Here is a 13,061-nt window from a genome sequence, read left to right as displayed (position 1 = left end):
TGTACACCACAAAAAGCAAGGGGGGAAAATCTCAGAAACAAACTAGGATGTGAATCAATTTTTTTCAAATGTTTCTCGTTTATACTGCAAGTTAAGTAAATTCTATATATCTGTTCACTTTTGTCTTAGACGCTACTCAATATTTGCAAACAAACTAGCTTTTAAATCATAATCAGGAATTTAAAAGTCAGTTATAGTCAGTAACAGTAAAATAAATTTATAAATATAATATAATGTAATCCACAGAAAATGTAACACCTCTGACTGTATCTAAACTCTTTTTTAAACCACTGGGCTACAAATTCTATAACATATTTTGGTTTCAAAAACAAAGAGTGTGGATAATGAATTGCGTCTTTCTGGTATTCTGTGTAATGGAGGAGACATTACCTGAAAGTAAGCAGAAGAGGAAACTAGTTCCAACATTAGCATGAAAAAAACATCCCAAGTAATCTCAAAAAGACGACTATAGGCCCTAATGCAAGAGAGGTAGAAAAACACACATGCGAACATAACGAAATATACAAATAAATGCACTTATAATGAGAAATTACAGAAAGACGTCGTGCTATGCGTGAAAAAATACGCAACTGATGCACTAATTCATTATTTAAATCATGAAGTAGAATATGCCTAACAGAAAATTATTACTGGTAAGATGTTTAATATTAAATGGGAAGTTGCTAAATGTATAGGTGTCAGTGTGTCTGATCGGTTCTATACAAATGTTAAGGCATGAGATTTTTATAGAAATTGCTTTCGGTCCGAGTGTTATATTCGTGTATTACATTCTATCTAGAGAAAAAATATAGTGGTAACATCAAAGATGTTCTGTGAGAGAGAAACAGTTGCCAAAATACTCAATTTTTGTAGAGATCTCCAACATCAGACGTAAGTCTCATAGCATGGTAATATATTTTGCACAGTAGCTTACTTCTAAACCGGTTCCATAACTCGTTAGGGAGACGTGCAGAATAAACTAGTTTCTTGATGTTTACATCACTTATAGCGGAAATAGTGCGAACTGCAAACATAGCTGAAATAAGGTGCTTCATTAGTTCTGCCGTGTGATGTTTCGAAATAAGATTGTGGTCTGTCTGTATTCCCTAAATCATAACATTACCTACTCCTCGCATTTCAGTTCTGTGAGGAGCACTGAATAGTATGACTACTTCACGTCAAAATTTCATAATAATCCACTTGCGTTGCTCTATACTGTCCAGTTTGGGTTCCATGTCTATTCCGGCCACCCTGTAAACACGTCACTGTTCTTCATGCAAAAACTCCGCTGTGTTCCATGACTTTCGACCCCGTAATTATCAACTTCATACGTAAAAAATTATTCCACTTTCCTGAACCGACTCACGTTCGCGTGATTAGCGTACTATCGGAGAGAAGTGACTGTTGTTGGCTAATGAGTAACCTTCGGAATAACCTTCGCCGCTCATTAATGTCGAGCAAGTTCCCCTTATGCCTGCCTGCCTGCAGTGTTATCAGTGAGGAGCATGCTGGGGGTTCGCCTTGGCCGATAAGCTGGTGGTACTTAAAAGTGCGCATGTCTGTCGGGGAAGGATATTTGCTCAACACCGCCGTGAAAGCTGCGAGTGCGAAGCACTCAGTATGCAGGTGAGGAAGACTTTTCCCTTTTTTGTCTTTTTTTCCATTGCAGTTCAACTGTTCTTCTTCTCTTCGCTTTTCTGACAGGAAGGAATAAAAGTGTAACTACTTCTAATAGGAATGTACGAAGTTTATCTCTGTCAGTAACAGCTCTAGTCAGAATTGTAGGGCACATGCCCTCTTGTTGTGTGACGCGGATTGTACATGCTCTTGTTCCCTTATTGTCGTCCCCCCCCCCCAGTTTCATTTTACTGCCAGTGTGTTAAATACAGCGTAATAATGGAGAAAGTAGAATGGATTGAGGGAAGAAGATGACAACACCATGCAACAAAATATAAACATAGCACATGGCCAAGGAGGGAGCTACTACAACTAGAAAGGAGAAAGATCAAACAGTTTTGAGTGCAATGGTAACAGAGGTGTGTAGTGAGTTAAATCTCTTCAATTATTGCTTTAAATCTGTTGCTACTGATATGCGGATGTCAGGTTTAACTAATGCTGCACTCTAATAACGCAGCCAGCCTTCACACGTCAGAAACGTTGATATGAAACACTCTTCACCAGAAAACGTAACATCAAGACTAAAATCCTGTGAAACGGCAATTAAGGAATTGATTTGTGTGGTTGGTAACATCATAGGTTATTTGCGAAGCTAATCATTTATGACTACAACGTTTCCCCATTGACTGAAACACGCTAAACTTAAGCCTCTTTGCAAGAAAAGGGATAAAAATTTCACTGTTGCCAACACTTTTAAAACTGTTCATAGAAAATATGTTTAAGCAGCTTTTCAATTCTATGTGCATAAAAATATCCTCCATTTCAAATTTTTGATTTCTAGAACGCTACTTACACGAACAGCTATAATGTATTCAATTCACTAAATAATTAACCACAGACTGTCGACATTTTCTGTCTCTTCTCAGAAGTATTTGACTGCGTAAACCGTAATATACTTACTGTAAATTATAATATTATAGTGCCACAGAACTGCTGCAAAATGGTTCACGTCGTACCTCCTCAACAGGTATGACGTAAATGCGAAAATCGCACGAAAGAGATTTTCACTCGTCTTCCGATTGGGAAGTAATTACGCGTCATACCTCTTCAACGGGAAACAAATCACGTAAATACGAAAACCCCACGAATGAAATTTTCCATCGTCATTCGAATGGGAACTAATTAGCTGTATTTAAAGCCTCACTTTATCTCTTTTCTTGTGTGTCAATTTTCCATTTACCAGAGATTTATTCCGATAACATTTACCCTCTTTAATTTTCTAATCAGATTATCTCTGGAATAACAGAGATACAACTATATCGTGTCACCGTTCAATGATCTAAGAAACTTGATGGGATATTATTACAGTGATTCAACATTTCGTGACTCAAATCAGTGAAAGGGTTTTATGTGATCCGTAAGACTGCGTGAAATCCTATACAAGGTAAACATTTGAAACTTAGACAAAACATCATACGTTAATTCTAAAGTGAGATACGTCCCAGTTTCGGGTCAAGGTATTCGTAAATCTACACTCTACAGAAGAAATGTTAGCTTTTGCGCAGCGCTGGTATTATCCTCAAACTTCTTTCCTTTCAAAGTTACTTTGCCACGCTTAAACCCAGAAAATCTACTGCAAATTCCTTAGCAAAATTTGTACAAGCGGCTAAGGAATTAGAAAGTAACTGAATTCTCTCGCTCGTGAAGGATCCAAAGGAGCTGAAATATCAAGCTCCTCTGCTAGAAACATTTCACTGTATAGTGGTGCTACAATGCAGCATACCATGTTTCAAGAAAAGTTTCAGTTATTTAGGGAAGGTAGCATGGAACTTTCGCGGAGCCACAAGCGTAGGGGATATCAGGGCATGATGATAGCCAAAATTTGTAATCACCAAAGGATGCAAAAAACGAAACGTATTTATTTTCTTAAGTATCGTGTGGTTATAATTAAAGTGCAGCTACTCACATACGTCCATTATTGGCTGTAATTATTGAATGAAAGCGAAACTTCGTTAATGCGGAACCGATTTAGGATGAAAAAAAAAAAAATTGATCGACGAGATGCTGTATGGCACCAGATTTTCACCTGCCGACCAAAATTGGAACTAATTTTTTTCCAGTGTACATCGGCTCCTCATTAACGCGTTAGTATGCCTAACAAATTTCGACACTTCACGATAGTAAAAAATGGTTCAAATGGCTCTGAGCACTATGCGACTAACTTCTGAGGTCATCAGTCGCCTAGAACTTAGAACTAATTAAACCTAACTAACCTAAGGACATCACACACATCCATGCCCGAGGCAGGATTCGAACCTGCGACCGTAGCGGTCGCTCGACTCCAGACTGTAGCGCCTAGAACCGCACGGCCACTCCGGCCGGCTTCACGATAATAATGTCCCACACTGGGACTCTGGCGGGTAGCTGCACTTTAATTATAACCACACGCTGTCTTAGCAACCAATGAGAATTTTTTCAATTTTTCAGTTAAAATTAAAATACAAAGAAAAAGTATGGTTAAATATATTACTAAGGATAGTTTTTCCCCTGGTTTATTATTAGAAAATGAAGGTAATTAATTTTGCATTTTATTTTTCTGAGAACAATATATGCTTTATACAAGTAATTGACATCTTTATGCATCACAAAACTGTGAAGATAAATATAAAAGAAACAACGCAGTAATCTTGACCAGAGTTCACAAGTGAAATAATCAAATATTAACATATCTAGATTAGCTTTAACGAGTGACTATCACTTTGCACTTAAGACATCCCTCACTGAGCTTCCTCCGACAAGTTGGATATTCGTTTTCACAAAACTCACAGCTGAACGTACTGTCATCTTCATCGAGCACCGAAGTGTGTTCACCAAACCACCCGCTACGCATCTGACATTTCAACCACTAGCAGCTACGGTGCGCGAATTGTCTCCAGTGTGGTAATATCCAAATTAGGCTAATGATCGCGGAGAACTGAATAAACAGGAGTAATAAAATGTATCGCTGGCTCGTGAAGTATAGATTAGCCGCTCTCGGAGAGGAAAAAGGTAACGAAGAACGAATAAAACAAACATCTAAAATGAATTACTGAATCAATAAAAATAAAGATTTTTTTTAGGATCACTATCGAGTACAACGATGCTTTTGATGGATAGTTATACTCCACGTAACTGCACCAAAAGAGGTGCACACTTTTGGCACACAAATGTTCGCTATTAATTTCAGAGGTACTCAGAGTAGAACAAAAATTTTAATGCACACCTACTTTACATCAACACTCCCTGAAACAACGTTTTTCTTTGGTGAAATATCGAGAAAAGGAACCGAGTGAAACTATTTACCGCACATGTTCTCAGACTCAAGCGGACAGGTTTCACTGGATGATGCTAGAACTATGGGGCACAAGAGATTTCGCGAACCAACAATGTGAAGCTCGGCTCTTTGGCAATGTAGAAAACGATGCATGCTTGATGTCTTCGATTCGGGCCTGCTCTGCCACCTATTATACAGGGTGTTCATAAACAGTATGAAAAGCTTGTAAAGGTGTTGCAAAGCAGGTTGTGCAGTGAAGTAATTGCTAACAATCTGTAAGAAAAAAATACGATACGTATTGTGACGAGCCAGTTGCTCCGCCACCATTGACCAGACGTGTTCAATTGGTGAGAGATCTGGAGAATGTGCTGGGCAGGGCAGCAGTCAACGTTTTCAGTATCCAGAAATGCCCGTACAGGACCTGCAACATGCGGTCGTGCATTATCCTGCTGAAATGTAGGGTTTCGCAGGGATCGAATGAAGGGTAGAGCCACGGGTCGTAACACATCTAAAATGTGACGTCCACTGTTCAAAGTGCCGCCAATGCGAACAAGAGGTGACCGAGACGTGTAACCAATGGCACCGCATACCATCACGCCAGGTGATACGCTAGTATGGCGATGACATATATACGCTTCCAATATGCGTTCACCGCAATGTCACCAAACACGGATGCGACTATCATGATGCTGTAAACAGAACCTGGATTCATCCGAAAAAATGACGTTTTGCCATTCTTGCACCCAGGTTCGTCGTTGAGTACACCATCGCAGGCGCTCCTGCCTGTGATTCAGCTTCAAGGGTAACCGCAGCCATGGTCTCCGAGCGGATAGACCATGCTGCTGCAAACATCGTCGAACTGTTCATGCACATGGTTGTTGCCTTGCAAACGTCCCCATCTGTTGACTCAGGAATCGAGACGGTGGCTGCACGATCCGTTACAGCCATGCGGATAAGATGCCTGTCATCTCGACTGGTAGTGGTACGAGGCCGTTGGGATCCACCACGGCGTTCCGTATGACCCTCCTGAACCCACCGATTCCATATTCTTCTAACAGTCATTGGATCTCTACCAACGCGAGCAGCAGTGCCGCAATACGATAAACCGCAATCGCTACAGGCTATAATCCGACCTTTATCAAAGTCGGTAACGTGATGGTACGCATTTCTCCTCCTTACACGAGGCATCACAACAACGTTCACGGGGTAACGCCGGTCAACTGCTGTTTGTTTATGAGAAATCGGTTGGAAACTTTCCTCATGTCAGCACGTTGTAGGTGTCGCCACCGGCGTCAACCTTGTGTGAATGCTCTGAAAAGCTAATCATTTGCATATCACAGCATCTTCTTCCTGTCGGTTAAATTTCGTGTCTGTAGCACGTCATCTTCGTGGTGCAGCAATTTTAATGGCCAGTAGTGCAATACGTTGTGGTACTTCATCTTTCTCGACCTTAAGTTTTGCAGAGCAGTCTATTTTTGCCTAGCTTTCGCCCACAGACAATGGTATCCACCTGGAACAGCTTAATGACAAAATATTAAATAATTCTAACTGTGCCTAACGTAGATGTAAGACCGTAATTCTGTCTCTTGACGTGACTTTGTGTTGTATTTGGTGACATCTCTCAGGTTTTCTCATAGTGACTGATTAATAGTGTGCACCCGAGAGTTACGTCAAGTTGTTGCTTCTATTTCATGTGTAATATGTCAGCAAACGACCCTGCGTCTTCACATGCTGCGCGTACACATAATAGCATACCTCGCAATAGGGTAGTTGCAATGGTGCTCTTTTGGAGTTACACTCTTGGATGTCTTTGCTGCAATCAATTACGAAAATATGTTAGATCTTTGGCGGCCAAGTCTTTACACATTTGTCGTTGTCCACTCAGACACTGGAATGAGTGATAATGGTTGCTTTAAAGTAACAATGATCAACGGTCTACAAACCACTGAAAGCTAAAGAGACTAAATGTCCAGCAACTTTGTACGTGGGACCTATCTCTCACTAAAGCTAAAATTTATTGATTTGGGAGAGGAAAAGCTATTTTGGCACAAGGGAAAGCGAATAGCTGATCAAGGTGTTCAGAAATGTATTCTTAGCAGGAAAAATAGCAGAGTCCCCGATTGGCATACAAACAGTATCGGACAGCGTCTTCAGAAAAGGCGCTTGTTACAATATAGGCATAAAGTGAACCGAATAGGCAGGCTTGAAAAAAAAAGGTCTTTGCTACCTGACCGGCAATCCACGTAGCCTCCAGTAATAGCCGTAGAAAGAAAAATTGTTGCGAAATCTTCCGCAGAACCTTAAGAAGTTTACGTCATATCTTAAAACAGCCCAAATTAGTGCCACTTACTACAGACAATGAGATCAAAATAAATAACAAAACTAAAGTTAAATTGATCAATGTTTTCTTAGGCTGTTTGTTCACAAAGGAGAATAAGAAATGTCGCCGTGATGACATACTGCTGCAAACATGAGATACGTAGTAAGCCAACGTGTTGGAAAAAAAAAAGAAAAAAAACCTCTGAAGTCACGTCCAGACGACAGCACGATGCCGACCCGCTATTTCCTCTACTATATGGTGCCATTAGGGTGCGCTTTGGAGGGGCTTGGGATCGGTACAATGCTCTGCCAATCGTTATCGGCTTTCCAGACGTTGGAGTCGCTAATTCTCATTCAAGTAGCTCCGCAGGAAGCATCAAGGGCCTTAGTGGATCCCATTTCTGTCCTCCCACCAAGGAGAATCACGATCTGTATCGGGAATCGAAGCCCGGTCCTCATGTCAGTTAGACGCGCAGCAAAACTTACACCCAGAATCACCACTCTACTTGCCACACTTCTGACAGCCTCAGGTTTATAGAATAAAGTCAGAGTGATTGACATGCCTCTTCTCTCCGCGGGAAGAGCCATGGATTCGGAAAATAATGACCACATTGAACCCAACTTGCAATATTCACGCATAATACCGGAAGAACCTTGGGTATTGGTAACCAGGACGATTCACTGTTTGTACTATCGGAAAACTTCCGAGCCTGTGTCACATTGGTTCATGTTAACATATTCGGATTGGATATACAACTAGGTTTTGCAACCGACTGAGATCGTCATGTTGGAAGAGATTACCCAATTATTTTGAATGGAGAGTCTTCTGCACAGACGTAATATTGTGTGTACTCCAGCGAAGTATGAAAGGGTTGTTCACTGGGTACAGTGACGAATTTGTCGGTAGCACCAGTCTCTGCAAAAGTTTTATGCTATGAAAATTACATTTCTTTTAGTAAAATATTGAGTCTGGCAATTGGCTTATAACGCAGAGAAACGTCAGTGTTTACGGAACATTCGAGTAAGCTGACCTTAGTGCGTAGCGAGGATTTAGGTTGAGTAGTAAGCTTGTAGACCACGAAAATATTTAACAACACTAAACAATCACTTTATTGATCCATGAAAATATTTAACAGACCCAGCATGAGTGGATCGATGAACAAAGAGGGTAACATCTCATTTCCAAATTTAGCATTTCATAACAGGAAGAACACTTCAAATTTCACAAATATGCAGTTCCGACCCACTGGGATTGGCCTCTTGGACAAAGAAGCCACAACTGAAACAGATAAAAGGTACACTAAAATACGTAAAACACAAAATCTTAGGGCCATGCAGAATCGGCCACAGATAACCTACATAGCGAAATTCTAAGGGTCCATTTTAACAACTGAGCAACAAGATCTTAAATAAAGAAATCTAGATAATAAAAAAGGAACCTTAAAAAAACTAAGCAACAAGTAAAATTTAAGACTTATGATCTTGGCTGTAGGTAATGAACTCTTTAAGAACGTTTATATAAAACTGACCTACTGCAAAACTTCATGAATTTAACTAAGCTAAACTTTACAGCAAACTCAATGACTCTGTTGCTGCTCCACAGCAGACAAATGATTTATAGCAAACAGTTTGCGTACTTAGTGCACAAGAGGTCTCAATGAGGTGAACAAGATATTCGAGTTCATCAGCTTACAGTTCGTGCTAAGATTAGTTTTCAACAACCTTTTGCAAACAGCACCCTGCCAAACTACCCTTCCAGCGGTTTGGGTCAACCGTTTCCTCAAATGACCCCCTCACCTGCGGCCACTACTCTGCAGAGTTCACCGTGTCATACCTCGTCCCAAAATAACCAAGTGCGTTCGACTTCCAACTAATGACTCAGCTCTACGAAGACCCCAGCGCGTAACATAAGTCACAACTGATGCCGGGCATGAGGAGACACAGGCTGCCCATAGACGAGTGAGAATGAGGTTTGCCCCGTGCACTTACCAGACTCGGGCATCTACGAGGGCAGTTCAATAAGTAATGCAACACATTTTTTTTCTGAAACGGGGGTTGTTTTATTCAGCATTGAAATACACCAGGTTATTCCCCAATCTTTTAGCTACACAACACTATTTTTCAACGTAATCTCCATTCAATACTACGCCACCTTGAAATGAGGGCCTGTATGCCTGCACGGTACCATTCCACTGGTCGATGTCTGAGCCAACGTCGTACTGCATCAATAACTACTTCATCATCCGCGTAGTGCGTCCCACGGATTGCGTCCTTCATTGGGCCAAACATATGGAAATCCGACGGTGCGAGATCGGGGCTGTAGGGTGCATGAGGAAGAACAGTCCACTGAAGTTTTGTGAGCTCCTCTCGGGTGCGAAGACTTGTGTGAGGTCTTGCGTTGTCATGAAGAAGGAGAAGTTCGTTCAGATTTTTGTGCCTACGAACACGCTGAAGTCGTTTCTTCAATTTCTGAAGAGTAGCACAATACACTTCAGAGTTGATCGTTTGACCATGGGGAACGACATCGAACAGAATAACCCCTTCAGCGTCCCAGAAGACTGTAACCGTGACTTTACCGGCTGAGGGTATGGCTTTAAACTTTTTCTTGGTAGGGGAGTGGGTGTCGCGCCATTCCATTGATTGCCGTTTGTTTCAGGTTCGAAGTGATGAACCCATGTTTCATCGCCTGTAACAATCTTTGACAAGAAATTGTCACCCTCAGCCACATGACGAGCAAGCAATTCCGCACAGATGGTTCTCCTTTGCTTTTTATGGTGTTCGGTTAGACAACAAGGGACCCAGCGGGAACAAACCTTTGAATATTCCAACTGGTGAACAATTGTGACAGCACTACCAACAGAGATGTCAAGTTGAGCACTGAATTGTTTGATGGTGATCCGTCGACCATCTCGAACGAGTGTGTTCGCACGCTCCGCCATTGCAGGAGTCACAGCTGTGCACGGCCGGCCCGCACGCGGGAGATCAGACAGTCTTGCTTGACCTTGCGGCGATGATGACACACGCTTTGCCCAACGACTCACCGTGCTTTTGTCCACTGCCAGATCACCGTAGACATTCTGCAAGCGCCTATGAATATCTGAGATGCCCTGGTTTTCCGCCAAAAGAAACTCGATCACTGCCCGTTATTTGCAACGCACATCCGTTACAGACGCCATTTTAACAGCTCCGTACAGCGCTGCCACCTGTCGGAAGTCAATGAAACTATACGAGACGAAGCGGGAATGTTTGAAAATATTCCACAAGAAATTTCCGGTTTTTTCAACCAAAATTGGCCGAGAAAAAAACTGTGTTGCATTACTTATTGAACTGCCCTCGTACGTTACCACGGTTGCACCTGCACTGTTTACGGACGATACATGCAGGTCCACAGATAAACATTGACTGGTGCCGACAACGAGCCACAGTCGTGGGGCAGAACTTCACTGTTTCGCTTGCCGGGCCGGCTAGGTGCGAGCGCCTCACCTCACCGTTAAAAGAAGCCTCGCCAAAATCCACGGCGGTGCTAAAGAGCGGCCGCTGCCAACTTAGGAGAATGAGAGTACACGTAAAATCGACTCTAGCTATCTCATTCGAGATCGAGCCAGCACCAAAATGGCTCAGACCTGTCTTTTCTTTGGAATCGAACTTTTACTTTTTTCATATTTGGTCTAATGGTTAATCAATAGCTATGATATTCAATGAACACGTTGATACAGAGATCACAGCATAAGAGGTGGAATCTGAACTAAATTCCCGTCTGGAAGGCTCTCCGAAGAAACAACAACTGGCCAAGCTTTTTTTCGTGAGCACATTCACAGAATTTGGCTCTACAGTTGATCACAGAACGAGTTCTGAACCACCACCTCCGGCACTTAAGTCGTTCTTTCAATCAATCCTACTTCTTGCAGAAGAGCCTAGTATACAAGAAGAATTTCATTGGCAGTTGTAGAAACCCTATGCTCTTTCCCCACTGCGATGGCCGTCACTTCCTGGACCAACCTCGCTACCCCTCCCACTCGTAAGTACTCGGAAGATCATCCTACCTAATTTATTAAATGTAAAGCGACACCCTCACCTACCAAATCAGAACTGTGCCCGTTCGACCCAGTGGCAACCACCACTTAGTTGAAGAATCCCCTCAGCCGAAGATATCACCACGAAAAACAAAATTATGTATGCTGATTCCGACTTTCTCCGTCCTAATAGGCCTTGAAAGGCCCATCAGTACTGACCGACCATCGTGTCATCCTAAACCGATAGGCGTACTCGATACAGACATGGAGGGCATGACGTCAGCACACCACTCTCCCGGCGTTGTCAGTTTACGTGACTGGAATCGCTATTTCTAGTCAAATAGCTGCTCAACTGGACTCACAAGAGCTGAGTGCACCCTGCTTGCCGACAGTGCTCGGCAGACCCTAATGGTCACCCGCCCAAGTGCTAGACAGGCCCGATAGTGATTAACTTCGCTAACGGGAACCGGTGTTACGACTGCGTTAAGACCGTCTCGGTATCCTGAATTACTCTCCAAACATCTTTGCAGTATCCCATGGAGTCAAGGCTAGTGTTGCTTTTGTTGAGAACAATATTATCAGCAATCTCTCGATGATATTTTAAGACAAGTTAGAAGGAGGCCTGCACTAGATTTCACTCCTTACCCTTCTCTCAGGCTCCACACTATACACCCAGCCATAGCAGAGATTTATTTTACGATATTTGACGTCGCTCACACTTTACGAAGGAGAGTCGATAGTAAATATGAAGGAAGATGTAATCTACAGTTAATTGCCTCACTGGCAATCCCAATAAATCCCAACTGAAGTTTGTTCCGAGAAAAAAAAAAGAGTATTAATAAATCTCCGTTTTCTATTGGGACATAAATTTCACATAATTTATTTTTGCCACATCAGTAAAGTAGTCTTTTACCTACAACCGTACAACAGGCTTTATTGTAATTTTTGAAATTTTTCATCTTTTATCGTCACCTTTCAATCGTCTTGCAGAAAGACAGACAAATCTCATGTCGTATTTTTTTTTTTTTTTTTTTTTTAGTGTTACATTCCGTGGAGCCATACAAGCCTAAGTTACTTGGTCATGCAACGAATCGGAACATGTTTTACTCATCAGAATATTTACCACCAAAAGAGTTTAGCAGTTAATAAAACAAGAAAATTGTGAGAGTGTACGAATGAACAAAATATTACAGAGAAAAGTTCTCAACTACTGCGAAGGGTTTCTATGCTGAACAGAAGAAGTGTTCCACAAGGGAATCTTTCAACTTGCATTTGGATACTGGGGGCCCATCCCCCAATTCTTTCAGACCTGCTGGAGTCCTACTGAAAATAAAACCTGAAATTTACACACCTTGGCTTACAACGCTCGATAAAGTGTCATCCACGTGAACCGGTTTACGTTCTAGACTCCACTGAATAAATGTTTTAGTGTATTCTGAATGAGTCAGTACTGTTAGCAACAAATCTCTTGATGTGCACATAGGGATGGCAGATTCAGAATTAGGGACACCTGAACAACGGCCTGTAAGAACTGACACCGTTAATCAGTCTGATAGCCCTTTTCTGGGCTAAGAATATTCTTTGCGATTGCACGGAATTGCCCCAAAATATCAATAGAAAATCTTTTCTCAACACTGCAAGTCTCTCATTTTATTACACAAAATACATATAAAGTATGAAAAACAAAAATCAGAAAAAAACTGCGTTTCTCTGAAACGTATACCTAGGTCCACGACAGTTAATATCCTCAATGTTAAAGTATTTTCAGTATCTTATTCCTACACGATTTCTGGTATAAA

General features: G+C 41.7%; 1 protein-coding gene across 1 annotated transcript in view; it reads left to right on the top strand.

Annotated features, from left to right (window-relative positions):
- Positions 1–1,489: 1,489 nt before the first annotated feature.
- The window catches only part of LOC126259319 (adhesive plaque matrix protein-like), a 35,715-nt gene continuing 24,143 nt past the window's right edge, over positions 1,490–13,061 (top strand). The window contains exon 1 of the mRNA XM_049955998.1: positions 1,490–1,626. Coding sequence (XP_049811955.1) covers positions 1,621–1,626 — 6 coding nt within the window. The 5' untranslated portion in view covers positions 1,490–1,620. The remainder of the gene's footprint in view (positions 1,627–13,061) is intronic.

The sequence above is a fragment of the Schistocerca nitens genome, chromosome 5 (assembly GCF_023898315.1).
Source record: "Schistocerca nitens isolate TAMUIC-IGC-003100 chromosome 5, iqSchNite1.1, whole genome shotgun sequence".
NCBI classification, from domain to species: domain Eukaryota; kingdom Metazoa; phylum Arthropoda; class Insecta; order Orthoptera; family Acrididae; genus Schistocerca; species Schistocerca nitens.
This window is presented reverse-complemented; position numbering and strand designations above follow the sequence as displayed.